Genomic DNA, 24,188 nt, shown 5'->3' with positions numbered 1-24,188 from the left:
GCCAAGTACTTAGTTTTTATACGAACCTGAGGAAAGAGATAGTCAATCTCTGAAACGTCGTTCTACAATAAGAGCACTATACTCACATACGTAAGTACAATTTTTAACTTTCCTTTTCTATATTCTGGATTTGTGAGTAACATGCGACAAACCTATAAAATGACATCGTTGTTAGGTTAGGAATGTTGGTTTGGTACCGATAGTAATTTTACGTATTTTTTGCGTGTAGAATGAAATTTTGCTGAAAAGTGGTTTAGGAAGGTCAGGTTTCGTTGTCTTACAATTAAAATAAAGACCCTGTACTAAGGTTCCGATTAATTTCTACATTCAATCCCACTAGTTTACGATACTTACTGTCGCTTGTCAACCGGAGAATACCTTTTCCGTGGGAAGCGTGTATGATTGCGTAAGGTCATTTTGAAGTTGTTTTTTTTCAACATAAATAACTTTTTTCGAATCCAAATAGGGCTCATTATTTTAAGGAAGGTTCAAATTTCGTGTCACAATGAATGCCAAAATTCTATGATAATTAGTCTTCCTGCTAGGAAACTTTGAAACAAAAAAACCAACATAAAACATTCGGAACTGTTACCTTTTAGTAGACAGATTTCGATATTTTCCCGTAATATAAAATTGGTTCCAGCATGTGGAAAACTCAAATAATGGAGATATTTGATTCCAAAGTATGGCCTGCATATATATTTCTTTTAGGTGTATGGTTGGTCACCGGTCCCATTCACGTGCTGAATTTCCGAAATATGTACTATTTTCAATAAATTAAAAAATATAATCATTAAACTTATTTCATATTTTCTAAAGGTACATGACCTAATTTTGTGTTGGTTCTCATTTGTATTGATATAATTAAGCTTGTATACAAGTTACATTGTAAAGCTTTGATATATGCCGCATTTTTATTGATTTTTTACACAACCTTAATTGTAATGACTTAGTAAATGGGGAAGTACAATAGTTATTTATTTTTTCATTGAATAGCATTATATAAATCACTTGGTAAATTTTCAGCTAGTAACTGTGTATATTCATATTCATAATAATTTACGTGCCTGCATATTTAATTGAAAAACATGAGGTTAAAAAGCAAAAATCATGATGACAAATATGTCTGGAAAAATTTCATTTCTGGTCTGGAAAACCTGGAAAAGTCAGGGAATTTCATAATCAAAATATCGTAGCTACCCTGTAAGAGAGAGTGGCTATGTAAAAACACATTGACTGTGGGGTCAGTTCCACTGCTGAAAACAGCATTGGCAGGAGATAGTAGCTTGTTCCTTTCTCTATTTGTGTCACACTTATGTTGCTATGAGGGGAAATTTCCCTTGGTGCAGGGAAATGTAGGTCCAATTTTAGGTGAATAGAGGAGATTTTGTGAAAACTAGAAATTGCTGGAAAATTTGAAGTTGTCCGACTTTTGTTTTACTTGCATGCTTGCATTGATATTTTATTTCTGTTAATCTTGATTCAGTATATAATAAATATATGCAATAAATAAGAATTGCTGTGGTAAACCAGGTCAAATTTTCAGAATACGCCACTGGATTATACACTGTATTGAGATGGAAATCTGCCACTGTCCTCACAAGAGAGCACTTAAACTGACAATACTTGGGTGTCTTTTCTTGCAAGCCATGTGTCAAAATGCAGTCCACAATTTCTAGACCAGGGAGTTGAGGTCTGGACTGCCAGATGGCCAATCTGAGGTGGAAATGAACTCTGGCACATTTGTCTTAAGCCACTGCTGGGTTGCTTGATCCTTATGAGTTGATGCAGAATCCTGCTGAAAATCCCACTCCTGAAGATGAAAAAGAGTGTTGCTGAGATCCTTTATCATTGTCTTCAGGACTGTCTTCCTTAAGAGAATTTTTTAGAAAGGATTATTCAGTCTCTCTGGGAGAAGTTTGAACACCACGGGAGGATCCATCTTCCAAAGTTGTGACAGAATTGATTGTAAGACTGGGTATGTAATGTGTTTGAAATGTATTTTGTGTGCTATAATACAGTGTGCCCACAACCTTAGTCCTTAATTATATGAACAAAAATGTCATTTTATTTGTGAATTAGTTTTGTTATTGACTGATACTGATATACTACTGTACAAAACTGATCTGATATAAAATTGCAAATATTCCTTGAATGTTCGATGAATGGTTAATGCATGTAACTGGGTGATTGCAGTACCTTTTTGCCTTTGAAAAGGAACTGCTTAATTAGTCATTTACTTTACAAACCTTGTTTTTATTCATAAAAATAATAATAAAAGAGCAGAACATTTCACTAAGTTACAGACTATATATAAATATACCATATCGGTAATGTTAGTGATAATACAGCACCATAGACCATTGTAAAATATATTTAAATTAGTAATGTACTGGTATTTAGTAGTCTGGAAAGAATAAGAGAATTCTGGAAAACTCAGGAAAAATGCAGTTTGAGTTCACGTGGGACCTCTGGATATGGTAGAGTCGGCCTTGTATTGGAATGTATTGCATATTAAGGCCACTCCAGTGCAGGAAATAATTACTTTTAAATATGGCTGAGCCGATACCATTTTGAACCGATACCGATGCTGATACTCACACCGATACTTGAAAATTGAAATAATTGAAAGTTGTTCAAAATATTATATTGATTAATATTTGTGTGTAAGGATTCCACTCTAATTAATATGCATTAATTTAACGATCTTTTGTTTTAAAATGTTCAAGAATTACATCAGACTATTAAATTACATGTTATGTTATTACAAAATTCAGGTTTTCACACAAAACTGGTACAAAGTAAAAAAGAAACTTCAAATTTTGCATAATTTCCAGGATAATTACACTCCACAAAAGTGTCGTGCGGTATTTTTTGCAGAGCCCTTGAAAGATCAAAATACTGAAAAAGTATCTGTAATTAAATTCCAACCAATACTTTACGATACCAATACCACTGATATCGAAGATACCGATTCATCAGCATCGGCTCAGCCCTACTTTTAATCCAATCTTGTATTTATTAATAAATGAAATGCTTTAAAATGTGTGGCTTTATCTCAGTTGCATTCCTGGCTTTATTAAACCATTTGCCTCCCCCTCCATCCAAACATAAAAAGCTGGCTTCTTAGAAAAAGGGGCTGGTGCCTGAATTATTTAGTTTTTCTACCGCTGCTAAAGTTAGTGATTTTTGTACTTTCTATACATTCATTGTGCATTTTTACAGAAAAGATAAGCCTGAAGAGACAGATCATACTTCGAGTAGAGGAGAGGAGCGGGATAATGAAAATGTGACTCATGCTCAAAGTAAAGGTTCAACACCCAAATCAAAACAACGGCAGAGCAGAGACAGTGCCAGGTCAAACAGCAGGCAAAATAAAAATTCCCCTTCAGTTGAGAAGCCAGTGCGACAAAGTGACGTTGAAGCTGCCAATTCTAGCGAGAAAGTTACTGGGAAAGTTCTTACTCGCAAGAGCATCAATGCAGAGAAGCAGCCCAAAGGACAGAACAAGAGGTCCTCGGTTCCAAGCCCAAGTACAGATTCACATCATCTCAAAGCATGTCAGAGTGCAACTACAATTCCACATACACCATCCTCAAAGAAATATAATAAAGAATCTCCCAGTACGCCAATTCAAGTAAATTTAAGGAATAGGAACTTAAATTGCGAAACCCCATGCAGTTCAACGAAGAGTCCGAGATCCGAAACGCCTGCGCACATGAAGAAGAATGCTAAAGGAGAGACTCCATTGCATGTGGCATGTATTAAGGTAAGTTTCACTTCCTCTATTGTGATACTTCATTTTATTACAGCTTAACCAGGGAGAACGTGCGTGATGACATCTTACGTGAAGAGGCGTGAGTGGTCAAAATGACTGCGCTCGAATATTTAGGTCTATTGAGCTTGTTTCATGATATTTTTAATTAGTGTCTTTTTCGTTTCTTTTATATATTTTTTTTATTTTAAATACAATGTATAAAGCTGGTATGAGTTTTCAAAAGTTTAATACAATTTTTTTTGAAAAAATGTTTTGTTCTATATTTTGTAAGAATATATGAGTGGCACGTCAAAAAAAAAGGACCGATTTGTTATTACAGAGAATAAAATCAAGCGAGAAAATTTTTATTTTGATGCTATACCAGTGCATACCCTGGCTATTTTTCTACAGTCACCATAACGCTCCAAGCATTTTTGATACCATGTAACAAGTTTATGTAGACCCTCTACGTAGAAATCTGCCACCTGGGATCTCAGCCAGTCGAGAACTAATGTCTTGAGAACTTCACTATCATCAAAATGTTGTGAAGCAAGCTACTTTTTGAGATGAAGGAACAGAAAGTAATCACTTAGGGCACGATCGGGACTGTATTGGTGGGTGATTAAAACGTTCCCATCGGAATTTTTTAATTGTTGCAACAGTATGGTCAGCTGTATGTGGGCGGCCGTTGTCGTGAATAAGCAGAATTCCGGACTGTAACATTCCTCTTTGCTGGTTTTGGATTTGGATGGTTTTCTGTAAATGGCAAACAATTCCCGCTGAATGTCAGCCGCACTCAGTCCTTTTGCATTGAGAAATCTAATCAGCAACCTCATCTCACATTTGGCTGGATTTTCTATTACAGCAGCCATTTCAACTTCCTGCTACTCGCACGTACGCACCTCCACACTGAGAAATATAGCTCTGTTGCAGGCACAGAATACTAAAGCATGCTTCCATGCATGCACAGCTTCCATCAGTTTTGCCAGTCCCAAAAAAAAAAAAAAAAAAATATTGTCCCTTTTTGTTTGACATGTGCCTCGTAGAAGGCCAAAGAAACACGATTTTACAAAAGTTTAATAGGTAATTGTTTTTTTTATTTATTTTATTTTTGGAAGAATACAGTAGGGTCATTCCATGAGAAATCACCCAATTGAAAGACAAGAAGTTGCTTCATAGGCACAGAAAATAACTGTTACCATTCTTACCTGCTCGGGAAGCATAAACATCTTTAGAGAATGTAATATGTTGTAATGGAAAAAAACTCTCCAATTTGGCTAATTGTTTGATAGTAAGTCCCAGGTTTTACCACAATGAAAATCGTTTCACAGAATAATCAATACATGTTCAACAAGATATTAAAAAATCAGAAAGGTAATATTGTTCATAATAAAAATATCATGTTTCAATATTCAATGCATGAACCGTTGTTTCCACTAGCACCTTAAAGCACCCTAAAGCACTCACAAATTTCCACTAATATGAGTACACATAATATTGTTAGAAATGTTGAATACATGGGAGAAGCATTACTATGATGTTTATCCTCTTTTAGCTCACAGAACTTGTCCCAAGACCCAAGTTTTTGTGCAGAATGCACTGCTTTCTTGACTATTTTTTTTTTAAAAAAATCATATATTTGTTGTTCTACCCCCTATGCAGGAGTAATTGAAAGCAGGCATTATTTTTTCGAAAACTTGACTTTGTTTAAAAATGGTGGCATTTTTTGTTTCATGACTTCAGTCATTTTGCACCTTTGCAGAGAGTTGCGATAATCATAACTCGGCTAAGAAAAATGATAGAAAGCTGTGTTATAAAAACATTGTTTTCAGTACATTTCAAGCTTTATTTTATGCTGTTTTTTTTTGTTTTTTTTTTATACCATCTGTAATGAAAATGGCTGAAATTTAGGGCCAAAATGGATATTCAGTTTTGAAGTAAAATCAAGGTTTAGAATTTTCTTTAGTAGGGAAGTAATGTCATATCAGAGCTATAATTTTTTAGAGGAAACATACGTATACATCCAAATGATGAAAAGATTCTCTTGGGCTACCGACCAGTTGAGAAGATTCCAAGCTTTCGAGATCTAACGTCACTCTCATCTACTACCCTGAAAATGCTTGGAATCTTTTCCACAACTCGCCTGGTTGAATCTTTTCATCCTTCATCACCAGCAAAGCTTCAAGACTTACTTCATATACATCCAAAATTTTGGCAGAAAATATTTGAGCTCTGCTACTGGTTCCCTCTTTTAATTAAAGCTCTTTGAAAATGCTTGTTTTTCATTTTTTATTTCCCTGGGGCACATGTCAGAGTGATTCGGATCCCACTTTAAACCATAGGTCCAGTCCCGATTAGCCTTACTGTGCATAAAGTGGACTTCAAACACCAACTCACACCAAACCATTTTTTATTTCAAAATTTGAGCCCCTATACTTCTGGTGGGGTACGTATTAGAAATTTGATATTTACAGCACAAAGATTACTCTATGAGAGGTACCTGTAAAAGAATCTAGATTGATATTCTATGGATAACTGGGAATTTGGGCAAAAACAAGTAAATTTATGTTACTGGTTACAAATTAATAATTACTTTTAATGAACTATCATGCAATTAAAATTATTGTATTTATTAATTACTCCATGCAAATGCCATAGTAAGTCCATTAGTAGCTATTATGAATGAAAAGGTATGCAAGGCAGAGGCTTGTCTGAACAAGTTAAGTATTAAGACATGCAAGTGGAATACCATTTGTGGAAAGCTGCAATTACTCCAGTAGCCAGTCTTGATCCCTTGATTGACCTGAATTGTTCCAAGTTTAGTGAATTTCCGAATTTGCATATTTAGCAGGACTAGCAATAGAAATGTTAGGGTTCCAGGAAAACATGAAATCTGATATATGACTTTTCACAAGATATCTTTGTGATTGTGTAAACAAACATCTATCCTAAGAAAATGCAAACTTCGTTTAATGTCAAGAGAAGTAATAACCTCTTTACCGTCATTGGAATTCTTTTTTGCCCAATATCATCATACAAAATGTCGATGTTGCGTAGCTTGGAAAGTAAGAGACACCTACATCAGTGTGGTATTTCTAGTTGTGATACCGAGAAAGGGATTCTCTTTTCAATTGTACAAATTGCCTGTTCTAATACTTAATGCAATCTTTTTACAAGAAAATCAGTGCGAGAAGAAACAAAATACCTTTTTTCTTGAAAATATGACACTTCCTGTGCAAGAAAAGATTTATAAGAGAGAAAGGATGCTAGCACAAGAGGGAGGGAGTGAAGCACTTGACAGCTTGAAGCTTCCCACTAATGGTATTCATCTTGCATGTCTTAACCTGTTCAGACATACCTGCCTTACACATCTTTTCATTCAAAATTTCTACTAATGGACTTACTGTGCCATTTGCATGATGTAATTAATAAATAGAATAATTTTAATTGCATGATAGTTCATTAAAAGTAAATATTTATTTGTAACCAATTTTTTGCCCAAATTCCCCCTGTTATCCATGGAATGTCAATGTCAATTTTTTTTTTTTTACAGGTGCCTCTCATAGAGTACTCTTTGTGCTGTATATATCAAATTTATATTAGGTACCCCACCAGAGATATACGGGCTCAAATTTTAAAAAAAATAAATAAATGAAAACAAGCATTGTTAAAGAGCTTTAACTAAAAGAGGAAATATAAATATTTTCTGCCAAAACTTTGGATGTACACCTTTCCTCCAAGAAATATTATAGCTCTGATATGACATTACTTCCCTACTAAAGAAAATCCTAAACTTTGATTTTTCTTAAAAATTGAATATTAATTTTGGCCTTAGATTGTGGAAAAAGGTACAGGACATAACATAAAGCTTTAAATGTACTGAAAACAATGTTTTTTTACCACAGCTTTCTATATTTGTTGGACAAGTCTAATATTACATATTTGTCATATTGAATCAAGTATCTATCAGTAAAAATAATTGGAATGAAATCCATGACTATGAAGCAACCTTTTCTGGGTGATTTTGTATGGAATGACCCAGTATAATTATGGAACAAACATAATTTTACATAATTTTGGTGCAAAGGTTTTAGAGAGACCAAAATTATGATACTAAAAGCTATTTACAATTGTGGTATGTTTTCTACGTTTACTACTCCAGTTTTTTTTATTTATTTCACCTCTTTACTCCACACCCTCTTCATCGCCATCAAGATTTACATTTGCACATTCCATACATTAAAAAAATATGTGCTCACGGCAGATTTAGAGTGAACAGTGGATGCATTTTCTTTCTTCTTCTGATTCACATTCTTCATCGCTAGAAAGGTGTCGTCTTACTCTTGCAAATTCCCTTCCAAGCTCTTTATCATGTTTCTCCTTCTTCTCGACGCTTTCAATAAACCTATGAATTCTATCCTCTTCTTCCTGGTTCATAATGACAGAAAAATCCAATCATGATCTATTGTTAAATCTATAACACGAGAAAGCGTGCATGCTCAAAAAGACCGCAGAAGAAATGAACAGTGCCTTTTAAATGGTAGAAGGCCACTGACAAAATTGTTGGCTGGCCAGTGTGTCTCCCACTTGCACAGTATGGATAAAGTGGGGGAAGGAGCTAAACCAACATGCATGTGGAAAAAAGCAAGCAAAGAAAGAAATTTGCAGTAAAATCCCCACCATGCATGTTCTCCCGGGTTAAGGGGCTGTGTCAGATCAAATCTTGAATATTATTTAGTTCAGTAGCATTCTGAAATATAAGATTTAGAAGGAAGTATAATGAAACGTAGATATTGCATTCCTGGATATTACATTTTCATGTATTATACATTCAATTTTCATGGTGCCAATACAGCAACAGGTTATAAAATTTCCCTGGATTGTATATTTTCCCTGCTTTTTAAATTGTCTTGCCTTAGTCCTGTGAAAAATTAAAATTGAGGTTCCATTCTACATAATTATGTTTTGACAACTGATATATTATATAATGAAATCTTTATATTCTATTTCCATGGTAGAAGAATGTTTATTTCTGCCATGTTTCAGTTTTTTTTTTTTTGTTAAATTAGAGGGTGGGTATTTTCTTAAATGTATTGGGGGAGGGAGGCAAAGGCAGCCAGAACATGGTGCTGATCACATCACCTCCATGTTAGCTGAGATCATGACTGTGTAGGATCCCTACCTACACATCCGTATCTCATGTTACAATGTACAGAGAAATTCTTTACTTCAATTTTCAACCACATGATGATATCAATGCTGTAGCTGGTTTGTGGTGCATATTTTCAAATTAGGGAGAATTCACACCAAAGAGACAAGCGACATGCTGCAAGAGACAGGTTCCGCTTGCAAGCGAACACTCAGTAATCAATTGAACCTTTCAAACCAAAGCGACACAACAAGCTGCATGTGTCCCATGTCACTCAGACTGTGCCGTTTCCTCAATGCCGTGCATCGTGTCGCTTCAGTTTGTTGTTAACGTATGCTCACTGAATGTGTAATCCCAATGAGCTATTTTAAGAGACCACAACCGTAGGCCTTCCAACATGTTTGAACCTCTAATTTGTTGATACCTTCATTAAAAAAAGTTCCCGGAATTTGGCTGGTAAAAGTCCCACATTGGAGGTATCGAGAATTCTTTTTGTCCGTAGGATGGCAGCACTGTACTGAATGACCACGCAGAGGGGTAGAGTAATCTATCCATCAGTTTGTACACAGCAGTTGTTTACGTTAGTTGTGTTCATGAGTGTCCTGCGATTTGCAGAAGGGAGACAAATATCAAGCAAAGAATTTGTTTGAAATTTTGTTGTCAACGGACTGTTGTGTGCTGAATTGTTGAAAATACTACAAAAGGCCTTTGGTAATTTGTGCCTGTTGAAACAAGCATATGCATGATACAAGGCTTCCAAAGAAGGCAGAGAAGTTGTTGCTGATTTGCCCCGTTCTGGTTAATGACTGACGAAAACATCTGAAAAATCAGGACAATGGTGCTTGAAAACCGGCGTGTGAGTGTGAGAGAGTTGGCTCGTGAGCTTGGCATATCACTCATGTCCGTTCACAACATTTTGACTGATGTGTTAGGCATGAAATGCATCGCAGCATGACTTATCCTGAATTAGCCGAATTTCCTGCAAAAATCACATCGCAGGGATGTTGCTGAAGACATGATTTCACGAGCCTCTAGTGACTCAACCTTCACGAAACGCATCATAATTGGTAGACATGGGTGTATGAGTATGACATGCAAACAGGTCAACAATCTTTGGAATGGCACTTCGAAAATGAACGAAAACCCAAAAAACCACGCCAAAGTTGCTCAAAAATTAAGGTCATGCTCATTGTTTTCTTTGATTATCGTGGTGTTGCGCACTCAGAATTCCTTCCAGCGGGACAAACTATGAATAAAGAGTTTTATGTAACCGTTATGAGGTGTCTGCGTGAGAATGTTAGCTGGAAAAGACCAGAATTATAGAAGAACAATTCTTAGATTTTACACCACGATAATGTGTCGTCACACACATCTACTCTTGTTCGCGAGTTTTTGTCCAAAAACTCAACACATGTCCTCGCCCAAGCCCCATATTCTCCAAATATGGCTCCGTGTAATTTCTTTCTCTTTCCGCGACTCAAGTTACCACTTCGGGGAAGGCATTTTGAATCAATTGAATCCATTAAAGGAAATTTCGCAGAAGGAACTCAGGGCGATACAGTCTTCTGCGTTTGAAAAGTGTTTTGAAGACTGGGTTAAGCATTGGTGATGTGGATGTGTTGCATCTGATGGGGCCTATTTTGAAGGCGACAAAATAAATGTTGATGATTAACCACGTATTTTGTGTTTTATTCACAAATTCTGGGTACTTTTTGTACATAGTAGTATAATTAAGTATCAATATGTACAGTCACAGACAGTTCTGAATTGTAACAATGCCATTGACTTTCAATCGAATTGTTACAACTCAGAAGTGTCTGTGATTGTACAATGTTTTAAGATTTAAACACAATGTTCTTTTTGCTCTATCAATTTTTTTGATGCAGTTATTGGCTGTAATTTGCCTTCAACATCATGTAAAGAGGCCATGTTTTGGCCATTTAGGGCATGACTGCTTTTATTTTAAAAAGCCAGAACATGGAGGCACGTTAGTCTGAAATAGATCAGTACTCTAGTGCATTGTTTGTCAACCGCCGGGCTCTTGTATCAACTATACTGAGTTGCGAGAGGTTCTACTGAAATTGGTTTAAATGACACAATCCCAATGTCATATTTGAGTTGTGAGCTGTTTTTTTTAAAGTCCATTTTATGCAGAAATAGACTAATCAGCACTGGACCTACAGTTTAAAGTGGGACCCGTGCCACTATGTGCCTCCACCGGGCATCGAACCTGGGAACACTTAGTTACAAGGAGACATTGTTACCACTTTGTCATCTATATTTTTATATTTATCAACAATACTACACATAATCAAACTATTATTACTCTATGATTATGCTAGAATTTATTTATCAATATTTAATTTCATAGGTACATGTTAATTCAAGCATAAAATCTTAAATACTGGAAAGGTATTTGTGAGGAAAATTCTTGGGCATTGACTTAAAAAAAATAAAAGAAAAGAAATACCGGAACATGGTTTCACGAAGGTTGAGATCCATTTCTCTGGTGTTTAGGTCTTCGCTTTATCCAGGCTGGAAAGTCTAATATATACAGTTTTGAGGTCAGTGCATTTTATTTCTCAGTTTCTCATGCACAACATGCCTCTCCCAGGTTTCAATAACTTGCACAAATTTTACAATGTGATTTACAGGTAACAATGTCTCTTACGTTATTTTCGGGTGACTAATACACTGATTAATGCAATTATATCTGTACCATCGTGTAACTGAGCAAAGAAACAAGTGTTGCTTGCTGCTTGTCTCTTCTGTGTGATACTCTCGTATCAATTGTCGCATGTCACATGTCTCTTCGGTGTGAATTCTCACTTAAGGAGGCTAATAATGGTACAATTACACCACCATGCAATTAAGGCACATTTAGTAGATGTGGAAGTAGGGCACCACATTCTCGATCTCGGCCATTTTGGAGGTGATGTGATCAGCACCATGCTCCGGTTTCCTTCACTCCTCAGGTTCCCATTTTTTGAGGCTGGGTGATCTCCGGAGCTGCTTTATGTTGGGACAAAGCCAGAAAAATTCCAACCTTAGATCACCCCTCCTGGGAATTGAACCCGGGTCTCCCACGTGGCAGTCAGATACCCTACTAACTAGACCACAGTGGCTCCTCTAAGGTTATTCTCATAATGGCCAAGTATGTTTTAGTATTTAGGAGCAAATGAAATAGAAATGTGAATATATATTTTTCTAATATCTAAACATCAGGATTGAAAGTGATACCAAATTTTTAATTCTCATATGCTTCACTTGTTATTGTTATCTTCTGATTTTTTTATTTTTTTTTTAAAAAAAAAAAGTAGTACATAATTTCAAATTGAAAGTCGAAAAGTGCCAGGGTACATTTCGAGTCTGTCCCTTCCCCTACCTCCTATTATATCATGACAAATTGATAATTACATGCTCTGAAGTTTTGAATTGCCTGAGCTCAGTTCATTGATTGATTTTTTTCACTTTTCTGTCACTTTTTGCTAATTGCAATGAAGGCAGACACGAAGACCATCAATGCTGAGGCTGAGATTCGAACCTGAGCTTGATTATGTTCTCACAGTCATATATCGAATTTTGTCACCTCAAGGGCTATATGATTTCCCAATCTAGCATTTAAGGATTAGAATTTAACCTGTAGAAACTAAGAAGGTGCTTACCTTTTTATTCTGTATTTCAGGGAGATGTGAATAGAGTTAAGTTTTTCCTGGAAGCTGGAGCAAATCCTAATGTTAAAGACAATGCTGGATGGACACCATTGGTATGTATGGTTATCATGTTATTACATTGGAGTTGATCCACCAGTAACTTTCCACCAATTTCAGTCAAGAACTTTGAAATATATGAGGGTTGGCAACTAATTTTTATCGCGAAAATGTGGGACTGGTAGGAAATTTCAAGGGGAAAGTATGAATGATGCAGATTTTGTGTAGGGAGGCAAGCAAGCAACCACAAACGACAGCATTGTGCTATGTGTGTTTGTTAGTCAGAAAGCATACATTAGCATAACCGGAACAAAAGAGGCACATCCTATGATAGGGCAATATTCCCGTAGTTTCTGCCAGCTTCCAGTGACATTTATGCCATTTCTCCAAAAGAGAACCTATTTTAATATGTGAATGCTGTTCACTCCTGGTCATGTTCTTTCTGCACTACAATTGACTCACCACCCTCTGTGCAATGACCATATATCACACTGCTATCTAGTGACATGTTCACACTTCAGTGGTGCCATGTAATCATGCCGTACCCACCAACCTCATGTATTATTGCATTACATTTACTTCATAGTAGTATTGTACTAGAATTTTCATTCAAAATTACTGTAATTAAAACAGGTGATTGACAGGCCAAGACTCTTGCTAATCTTGACCTATCAATCACCTGTCAGTGATGGAGACCAATTAGTCAGAGGTCATGAGGAATTATCATGTAAAGTCCTTTAGAGAAATCGTCCAAGATAAGGACTGTCAACATAATGTGTTTTTGTGTGTCTAGACACCCTGATATGTGTATAAATACTTTCTACAGTAAAACCTTGATAATCCGGACTAAGTTTACCAGTTTAACGAAAGTCCGGATTAACTGAAATAACCTAAAAGTAGAAAGTGCATTAAAGCTCCGTTTATAGCAACAAAACATGTTTATTATGGTGTATTTAAAGGGCATCGGCCTAAATACACTATACAGTACAGTAAAATGTAAAGCAATACTCTACATACAATGCAGTACGTACGACAAATGCGATTGTGGACTTCTAGCCACATTAAAAACCTTGCATTCTGCTTTTTGGCCTTTTGCCTGTCTGGATTAAGCAAAGTCCGGCTTATCAGGGTCTGGATTAACGAGGTTTTACTGTATTTGTGTATTCCATCATTTTGGTTTAGTTCTTCATCTGAAGAAGATCCTGATAAAGGGTAGAAACATTACATGTAAAATATTTTTAAATCATAATCTGCCTTGGTCAGCAACTTTAGTGTTTTAAAATTTTATAGTATCACTGCTGAAATTAGTGTACCTGTTACTTAATTATTAAATTCATTTTTGTCACACAATTTTGGTGTAAAATAAATGAAAAGTTTACTTGGTGCACACCTTTTTAAGTCTGCCCAGACCTTGGAAAAACCTTAACGTGTATTTTAGAAGAAGGAACTGAGATGGAAAACGCACCACGTACATGTTTTTCAAGGTGCAAGTAAAGTCCACTTTATGTTTAGATAGGCTAATCTGGACTGGACCTACAACTTCAAATAGGATGAGAACCACTGAGCCATGTGTCTCCAGCTGGAATTGAACATGAAACAAGGTGACCACTAAACTATCAGGAAGGCCCTACAAGTTGTTCATACTCTAACCTTATGGTCACTCCCCTGGCTTCAATTTTTTAAATGCACGTGCAGGATAAATCCTAGATGCCATATAAACACCAGATTGTTTCAGATTAAGGGATCGTAGATAGGCTATGTGAAGCCTGATATTCGAAGTTAATTGGCTGCGAGAGGTGTATCGTAAGAGGGGGGTATAGCTCTGAAGAGCTACGTCTACACTTAACCAAGCAAGGGGGCTAGCCCTGTGAAATAAGAACTACACTCACGATTTACTTTAAACACTACAATTGACTGGTCCGGCAGGGGTGTGAGAGAATGATAGACAAGGATAGAGGAACGTTTGTTACCTGTAGATCTCGAAGTGACGATCGACTCGCTGGTTCGTTGATGAAACTCTGATGAACTCTCCTGAAATAAATCTCCTTTCCGATAGCGTACTACTCCTCACTGTAACTCCTTTTGTAATGTTCGGTAATCCGACTTTAAGTTGGAGGCAACAAATATTCATGCCATAACTTTCTTAGTTCAACAGTTCGATACGCGGTGGAGGCACATAGTGGTTCGGATCCCACTTTAAGTTGTAGGCTAAGTCCCGATTAGCCTTCCTGTGCATAAAGTGGACTTAAAACACTCACTCTTAGTTCAACAACTTGTATAATTCTGAGACACATACTGTGCACACTATATATTTCAGATACCGACTGTGTTAAGAAATATTCTCCCGAGCTATTTAAACGAAATTCGAACCTCGGCCGTTAAGAGAACGCGTCTAAATAACGGTGCTTTCAGTGTAAAGCTGTGTTTGCAGTATCTTTCCTGCGATTCCAGAAGAATTCGTATCAGCGGATTTTTACATCTGCTGAAGATCGCAGGTGGCATTTGCTTGAAAGAAGCTCTTTCCAGCTTCTTTCATACTCGGGCCCTTTTTATGAAATGATTAGACTATCGGACTATGGCACCCGGGGTCCCGGATTCAAATCAGGTGAAATAAATAAATACTTTCGCATTAAACGATGCTAACATATGGCTCCTAATGAAAAACGTCTATGCCCCCAGATAAGTTCGATAAACTTCCCCATACTTGGTGAAGATTAAAATGTAAGTGGGAATTAATCTTGGGAATGCTCACTTAAGGATAAATTTTCTGTGAAACATAACACATAGACGTAAATTTTCATGCCCTCCAAAAATAATAGAAAATTGTAGGCTCCTTTGTAGCACAATTATTTCCAATTACACACACACAGATACACCTTACCCTTTGCGTACGTTACAAAAGTGTGAGGAAATTGGCAGCAAGAATCGATGTTCCTTAGTAATTGCTGACGTGTTTCTTTAAAAATAAAATGTAGCCGATTTTCTTACATTATTTCTTCATTAGCTAAACAAATGTTATTCCTTTACTCACTTTATTGTCACAGCAATCATTTTCTGGAGAGACGCATTGCCCATAACTGTACCAGTGATTCATCAACACCCCCACCATATTTCCTCAATGCCCCTTTACCACATGTGTCCATTTACGATCATTGTGACTCTAAATTTACCCTTACACCCAGCTAAATAATGTTCTTGAAATCCCCAACCCATTTTCGCTGGAGAAATCTGGATAAACTCCTGACTTTGTCTCTGCCTTGAATGCTGACTGAAGTTACTGTACCTCATTCAACAATAATTGAAAATTTTTATTTTGTTGCCATGCAATTTCCCGAAAATGATATTAAGCCTGTCTTCCAGAGATATTACTGTGATTATTAAATTCACTCAGTAATGTATTTTATATCTGTTGATGTGGTATTTATGTAGAAGATGAAAGAATCTTAACATAAATAAAATCACATAACTAACTTACTCTCTAGCCTTCTTAAACCCAAAGGTTCATGGCTGCATTAACAATGGCCTTCCATCTGTCCCTATCCTGAGCAAGATCTATATACTCTTTTCCATCCCTACCAATTTCCTTTAGGTCCATCTCAACGTTATCCCTCCATCTTCGTCTTGGCCTTCCTACAGGTCTCTTACCATCAGGTTTCCCAAGAATCCTGTAAACTCCTCTTTCCTCTCCCATTCGTGTCACATGGCCTGCCCACCTAAGTCTTCTTGATTTAATCATTCTAATAATATCTGGACATGAATACAAATTATGTAGTTCTAAATTATGTAACCTCCACTCACCTGTCTCCTCATCCCTTTTAGGTCCAAAGATTTTCCTAAGGATCTTATTTTCAAATACTCTCAATTTATGTTCCTCTTTCAATGTAAGGGACAAAGTTTCACATCCATATAATAATACAGGCAAAATTACTGTTTTGTATATTTTAACTTTTAGTTTCTTAGATATTAAACAAGAAGACAAAAGTTTATGAAGAGAATAGTAACTTGCATTTCCTGAATTAAGCCTGCTTTTTATTTCCTCTTTAATATCATTTTCATTTGTTAGTATTACTCCTAAGTACTTGAATTTGGAAACTGGTTCAAATGAGTTATTATTGCCTAACACTTGTTTTCAGCCTGTAAACATATATTTAGTTTTCTAACCTATCTCTTTAGCTGCTTTGAAAAATATTTTAGCGTTATTCTTAATTGTATTTATATCATCCAATAATAAGTCTACATTATCTGCATATGCTAACAGCTAAGTCACGCCATTTAATTTTAGTTCTTCATTAGTTTCTTTTACCTTCCTAACAGCATATTCTAAGGCAAAATTAAAGAGCAATGGAGATAATGCATCTCCTTGTTTTAATCCATCATGAATTGTAAATTTGTCAGACACATTAACCCTCGGATGCATGTCACTTTTTTTTTTTACAACTTTACATATGTGGGGTCAATTTTACCCCAATGCAATTATGCATTGAAATAAGTACGACAGAGTAAATAGTTCAGCTAATATTATTTATTGATCAATAATTTATCTGAATATAACATAGGAAACAATTACCCTTTTATTATTATTATTTAACCCCCCCCCCCAAAATAACAATGTATTGACAATTCACTGTTCTACTTATTAATGGTAGTTACACTTCGCTCGCAATTATCAGGACTTCAGTTGACCTGAGAAACAGTATTTTAGAGATAACACAATGCAGCACTAAATATTATTTTATCTAGAACAAATAAATTTTAAAAAAATAAAAAAATAATAAATAGAAGAATGTGGCGGCCTCTCATGGCAATTAAATACACCTCACTCGCATTCTGAGCACACCACAACCACACCGCTGTGGAGCTTGCAAACAGGTTTCCCACACCTTCTTCAATGTTCCGTCGTCATCCTGTCCTCTTGTCTTGTGCAGACCTGGCATCTTACTCTTTTCTTTGAAGATCTATCATCCAGTCTCTGTGTCTGCCTTACTACGCCGCAAAGTTTCATTGCTTCGGTTACTGGTTTCTTCAGGTTCAAGCTTTGGCACCTCCCCCGCATGTGAGGAAGAATCAACACATTCGCCAACTCGATGAGGAACATACGGCGTCTGTGACTGACGCCCAAATGGTAATTAGAATGCTGTGACAAGTAGCATGAGTATGCATTGATAACGACTACGTTGATTACATTATAGAAGAGGGCCATTGGCCATCGACGTTTCTGTCTTCTGCAGGTGTATGTTTGAACCAGTTTGTCCATGGCATCCACTCCACTCTTTGTTTGGTTGTAAAACTTTATGATTTCTGGCTTCTTCTTAGAATCATAATCATCAATGTGTATGTCATGGTGCATGGTGCTGAGTAGAATGACATTCTAGTTTTTCTTCGGCACGTAGCTTACCAGGGTCTCATTTATGGAAGGCGAATTGTTAAGTGCAACGCTGTCTTGTCTTGATATTGGTAAGTGCAGGTGGAATTTCACGTTTGTTTTTCTATACTGTTCCAACGATGGTTACATTTTGTAACAGGAGATCGATAGCCAAGTCATGACTTGTGAAAAATTGGTCAGTTGTGATATTTCTTCCAAAGTTCCGCAGTGTGTAGCACAGTTTCTTCACGACGTTGCTGGCGAGGTTCTTTTGAACTGGATCTCCTGGCTGTCGTCCCAAGTAGATTAGAGCGTCTTTGGCGTCAAAGTTATCAGCATCGCACAACCAGAAGATCTTGATGCCGTATTTGGCCGGCTTACTTGGCATGTATTGCACGACCTTGCATCTCCCACGGAAAGGCACTAACTGTTCATCAATCGTAGGAAAGGCGCCAGGTACCATGATTCTGCGACAGTTTTTGATAAAAAGTGTCCAGATATATCGAAATGCATCCATGTGATCAGTCTCCAGACGTGCAGCGCCAGTATGTTTGTCATCAGATCGGAGCAATCTTCTGTTGTCTTCGAAACGATTTACTCCAAAGGTTGCTTTGTACTTCGGGTTGGAGAATTTGTTGAGAAAAATCTCACGAACAGGAGCTCTCAGTTGGCCTCGATCCGCGCCAAATACATCTGCGCATGCGCACTTTGCAGTGAGTCATGGCAGGGTGGGTGGTTGACCTTGAGATGATTGCGTTTAGTTTGGGCATAATTGAACATAATATGTAGGATCAATTTCCCTTTATGAATGTTTTCCTGCTGTTTTCAGGCTGGGGTCAAAATGACCCCACAAATGGAAAGGAGGGGTATTGTTACAAAAACGTTAAAAGTATAATTTAAAATAAATTGTAAGAAATGTATTTATACATGTTCCTATAGCTGAAGTAGCATGGTAAGATGTCACAGAAAATCAGAATTATTTATTTAGATTTTATTATAATACCAGGAAATAAACAGACAGTGGGGTCAAAATGACCCCACACATGCATCCGAGGGTTAATACCCACACGAATTTTACTTTCTGTGCATATTAACAAGCTTCTTAGGTATTCCAAACTTGACTAATATATTATCATTAAAGTAGTTCTTCCATCTATTAAAAATATCGCTTGGATCGGCCAAAAAAATCACCATTTTTATCTTTTATCAAGTTTACTTTAGGTTGCCATCCCTTTCTAAATTCATATACACCTTTATATAAATCTCTGATATTTTTGTTTTTCCTGTTTGTTTCAATTTCGTTAATTTTACTTTTCAAGTAATCTCTTTTATTACTTCTAAATGTGCAGTTAACTTATCGCTTTATTCTATTATAATTGCTTAGATATGTATCATCAGAGTTATTTAACCACCTAAGTCTAGCCTGATTTCTTATTTCTATTAGATTATGACTTTCGTTATCAAACCATGGCTTACTTTTTCTCGGTTTATGGTATCCTATACTTTATTTAGCTGCTGATTCTATTGCATTACGTATGTGCTCCCAATTCTTATTTATGTCTGTTTCATTTATATTTTCATCATCATTTAAATCCTGCAAAACATCAAATCTATTTGACAGTTTAATTTGGTAATCTTTCTTAATTCTTTCATCAGCAAATTTTCCTGTATTAAATTTTAGAACTTTTAGATTTTGTTGCTTATCACTGCGAGTCTTTCTCTTAATTTAGCAATTGCTAAATAATGGTCACTGGCACAGTCAGCACCTCTATGTAAACGAACGTAAATTATACTAGTATGCCTTCTCTTATCAATGAGAATATGATCTATCTGATTATGAGTTTTACCATCTGGAGAAGACCAGGTATATTTATGGATATCTTTATGTTTAAAAGTTGTACTTTTCACAATTAAATTCTTTGAGGTTGCAAACGTAATTAATCTTATACCATTATCATTACTTAATTTATGAAGACTTTCTTTACCAATCGTGGGTTTAAATGTCTCTTCTTTACCAATCTGTGCATTACAGTCACCTAACAAAATTTTCATATCATACTGGGTAAATTTATCAAAGATCTGTTCTAACTCTGCATAAAAATCATCTTTATCTTCCGTTGGTGCATGTATGTTTATTAAAATAATTTTACCCCACCCACCCTGTAAAACTGCATATTATATCCTATCATTAATAAATTCAATTCTACTGTTTTAAGAGCAGAGATAATTCTATTATTTATGAAGAAGCCTTTTCCAAAATTATGATTTCCAGTATCACCATAGAAGAAAGTATAATTTTTAGTTTTACAATTCCCTTCTCCTGGCCACCTAACTTCCTGGACAGCTACTACATCTAATTTATACTTAACTATCTCATTAACTGTACACTGAAATGCCCCAGGCCGGTAAAGGCTCAGAACATTCCAGGTGCCTAATTTAATATCCTTATTCCTAATGTAGATCTTATCCTTAGTCCAGGGACCTCCCAAAGTAGTCCCCACCCGGAGATCCGAATGGGAGACTATTTTACCTCCGGAATATTTTACCTTGGGAACATCCATGCTTTTGCTGTATACATAGTATATTGTGTGTGCTATTAGCCATACAACGGCATTTTGTTTCTTCACCGCGATATAGTTAAAGTCTGGTAATAAACACATTTTTGCTTGAAAGCATTGTGGCGATATACAACATATTTTGGCAAGGCACATTATGAGAAAGGCCCAAATTTCTGAAATTCCTTTACATTAGTGAGGCGATGGTCATTGGTCTCTGCCTCTCCACATTGTCTACACTCATTAGTGGGTAATCTTTTTATTTCATTTAGTCGAACATTTGTTGGAACTAGATCATGCACCAGGGTATACCACAAACTTCTTATGTCCGTATCAAGGAAAGGGTTGTGGACATTTTGGCATACATTTGACTAAAGAACACTAGGAATTTTTTTCTCTATTCAGCTGTTCTGCAAGGTAATTTGTCATTGAAAATGTTCATGCAAATAAAACGACATATAAACAATTTATCTGTGATAAATTGCTGAAGTGTTCCTTGAAAAATTGCCGGATTTTATTACGTTATTTCTTCAGTAACTGTGATAAATGAGGATAATATCCAGGTATTCTCCACATTCTTTACATAGATGTACATCATTCTATTGTTTCCTAACTGTTAGTAAAAGTTATGCCTTCATGCCAATTTTCACTAGTGAAACCACCGACCGAAGCACTGAGGCTTCGCAGGTGAGCATTTTCTCGGGAACCCCCATCTCTCCATGGAGGGGGGGAGTTTGGTGACGTCAGTTTTAGACTTCGACAGTGGTGAAATTCAGCAGCGCAATCTTATTCTTTTTGGCAGAAGAAGTGGAAGCAAGAGTCGGAGTGTTGCCTCTCAGCAGCTTATTGCAAAACTTCTTGTGTAGGGCAATTCCCAGTGGAAGGTCAGCGCACTGGTTTCCTGCTTTAGTTCCAGATCTGTTTAAATACCTTTATCTGTGGTAATACTAAATAGTCTGAAGCTAGACATGATGCTTTTCTTTTACACCCAGTAAGTTGAAATGTAAATTTGATCTTTGGGAAATATGCAAGAGCTAGTCAGCATGATGAGTTAAGATGCATGTTTCTATTTGTAGCATGAAGCTGCCAACCATGGGTTTGTTGAAGTAGCCGAGCTGTTGCTGAAGAATGGAGCATGCGTTGATATTCCTGGTGTTGATAATGAAACTCCCCTGCACGACGCTGTCCAAAATAATCGAGTGGATGCTGCCAGGCTGCTGGTTTCATATGGGGCTGATGTAAATGCCAGATCGGTTCAAGGACGGACACCAAGGTAATTTGAAGTATTAGTTATGAGACAGATAAATTGGTGAATTTGGTTATCGGTAAAATTACCTATTTTTTACAAACTCGAAATAATAGCTAGAGCCACATATTTATGGTGAATAAAATATCAAGATTTGTGTTGTGTTGGTACATAAACTCCAAATTTCATGTGTTAGAGTGCATTTTGCATTTATGGGGTTGATTTTGTGCACTGTATGGTAGGAAAATGTACCCGAAAAGTTTAAAATAAAGCGTTAGCCTAAAAGAAATAGACAGTTTAAACACTTTATAAATTGAAATTTGTTTGTTACATCAGAAAGCATTTAGGACTGTTGTATAGAGAAAATCTTCAAGTTTACAATCTCTGCTTTTCATTTCTCTTCATGACGTCAACATCACATTAGCACGTTAGTTGAGCAGTATGGCCGCTAGCCAGGTAGAGAAGGCTTTCTGCGTGATTGAATTTGCAAAAACAAATTCGGTTACTATCGTGCAGCATCATTGTAGAACACAGTATGTTAAACAACCATCCACAATCAATCTGTGATTGGAGCAATAAATTTAAGGAAACTGGTTGTCTGTGAAAGGGGAAAAGTTCTGGGAGAGGAGAACCGGACTATCGCATTGATATCTGTCGTGTTACAAAAGGGTCACACATAGAACACTTGTAACTTACCAATGTAAACTTCAGTACGTACTCTTCAAACCATATAAGTACAGGATGGGGCAGCGTTCATAGTGCATTTTGACTTGCGTACTAAAATGACAAAATGCAATCTATGCGCGCCAAGGTGGCAGCGTGCAGTAGTGTAGGAGGTGCCATTGTGTGTGGTTGTGTTTGGTTCTTTGTCATGGAGGAGTGGAGTGCTGAGCAGCATGCCTTCGTTGTCGAAACATTTTTCAGAATTAATGACTCTATATTGTTGCTGCGCAGCAAATATTTAGGTGACATTTCGACTGGACAGCATGGGAAAGTGCCAGATCGACGAACCATTACCAGGTGGGTCAGTTCCTATCGAGCAACAGCCTCTGCCTGTAACCGGAAGCCCGGAGGGAGCGAAAGAACTGTGCGTACACCGGATGTGATTGAAAACGTTCGTGCAGCAGTTCTTCGAAGCCAAAAACGATCTGCACGGCGACGTTCTGAAGCTTTGGGTATTTCCTGGCGTTCCTTCAGACGGGTTTTGCATCAGGATCTCCAGTTTCATCCTTTTCCAAATAGTGCAGGAAATTAAGCCTCAGAATTTTATTCAACGCAAATGGTTTTAGCAGAACCATGTGTCAACTCCTGCAGGAAAGTCCACAGTTGACGCACACCTTACTTACTTCAGATAAGGCACATTTTGAGTTATGTGGTGCTGTTAATAAACAAAATCTGCATTACTGGAGTGGTGTGAATCCGCAGGTACTCCATGTGAAGCCCTTGCACAGCGCCCATGTCACTGTATGGTGGGGTGTAGTGTCATATTTTTTTCGAAGACAACTTGGATGTGGCTGTGACTGTCACTAGTGAACAGACGGCATCTACGAATACTGCAAGAGTTCTTTCTGCTGCAATTACGGATGATGGACGTGGATATTGAGAACGTACGGTTATGGTGTGCTTTTCAAAATGTACTATGAACGCTGCCCCAGCCTGTATTTCAGTCCTTTTATTGAAACTCTTCTTTCTGTAAAACTTTGAAAGTGTCTATTTCTTTTAGGCTAACTGTGTAGATAAGAAATTAACATTACAGTGCTTTACCTCACATTTTGTGTTTTCATCCAAATCAAATTTGAACGTGCATTCTGATTGGTAAGTTGTTGTCTCAACTTAGTATCTTTTTCTTTGCAGGTGAGGAAAATCCATCATTTTAGAAAATTTGAAGTGCAAGTAATTTTTTTATTCATTTCATTACAGAGACCTAGCGTACACAGAAGCAATGAAGGAGGCTTTAAATACCAAAGTCATGGTGTCACCGAATACAAGTTCAGTCCAATGTTCTAGTCAAGCTGTTCCATCACGTGTTGTTTTACTATGTTGTGGTCTAAAAACAAATGAGAAGCAAATATTGACGAAGCTCTCAAAAATTGTCAAGGGGAAGGTTGTTCATGACTTTACGTAAGTACATAATTTTGATCCAAGTTTGAAAAAAAAATTGTTGTGGTACTTACTTATAGTATTTTCTGGGGCCAAGTCTGTACCACTCTGAATGGATACGGTTAGATTTTGTTTTATCATTAAGGGTATAAATATTAGAATAATACAAATTTTACGAAGCTAATGCCGATACTCTTATCGCTTCCATTGTAACAATTGAAAGTTGTTCAAAATAATATTGATCAATATTAGTTTGTAATAAATAATATGTATCAATTTGTGAATAGTTTTGTTTAAAAATATTCAAGA

At 36.6% G+C, this 24,188-nt stretch overlaps 1 protein-coding gene across 1 annotated transcript in view; it reads left to right on the top strand.

Moving 5' to 3' along the window:
* LOC145998805 (uncharacterized) overlaps positions 1 to 24,188 on the top strand; it is a 55,354-nt gene that overhangs the window by 16,275 nt on the left and 14,891 nt on the right. The window contains exons 5-8 of the mRNA XM_083135428.1: positions 3,226 to 3,769; positions 12,592 to 12,672; positions 21,610 to 21,806; positions 23,700 to 23,900. Coding sequence (XP_082991554.1) covers positions 3,226 to 3,769; positions 12,592 to 12,672; positions 21,610 to 21,806; positions 23,700 to 23,900 — 1,023 coding nt within the window. The remainder of the gene's footprint in view (positions 1 to 3,225; positions 3,770 to 12,591; positions 12,673 to 21,609; positions 21,807 to 23,699; positions 23,901 to 24,188) is intronic.

This window comes from Lepisma saccharinum, chromosome 14 (assembly GCF_977018435.1).
Source record: "Lepisma saccharinum chromosome 14, izLepSacc3.1, whole genome shotgun sequence".
NCBI lineage: Eukaryota > Metazoa > Arthropoda > Insecta > Zygentoma > Lepismatidae > Lepisma > Lepisma saccharinum.
This window is presented reverse-complemented; position numbering and strand designations above follow the sequence as displayed.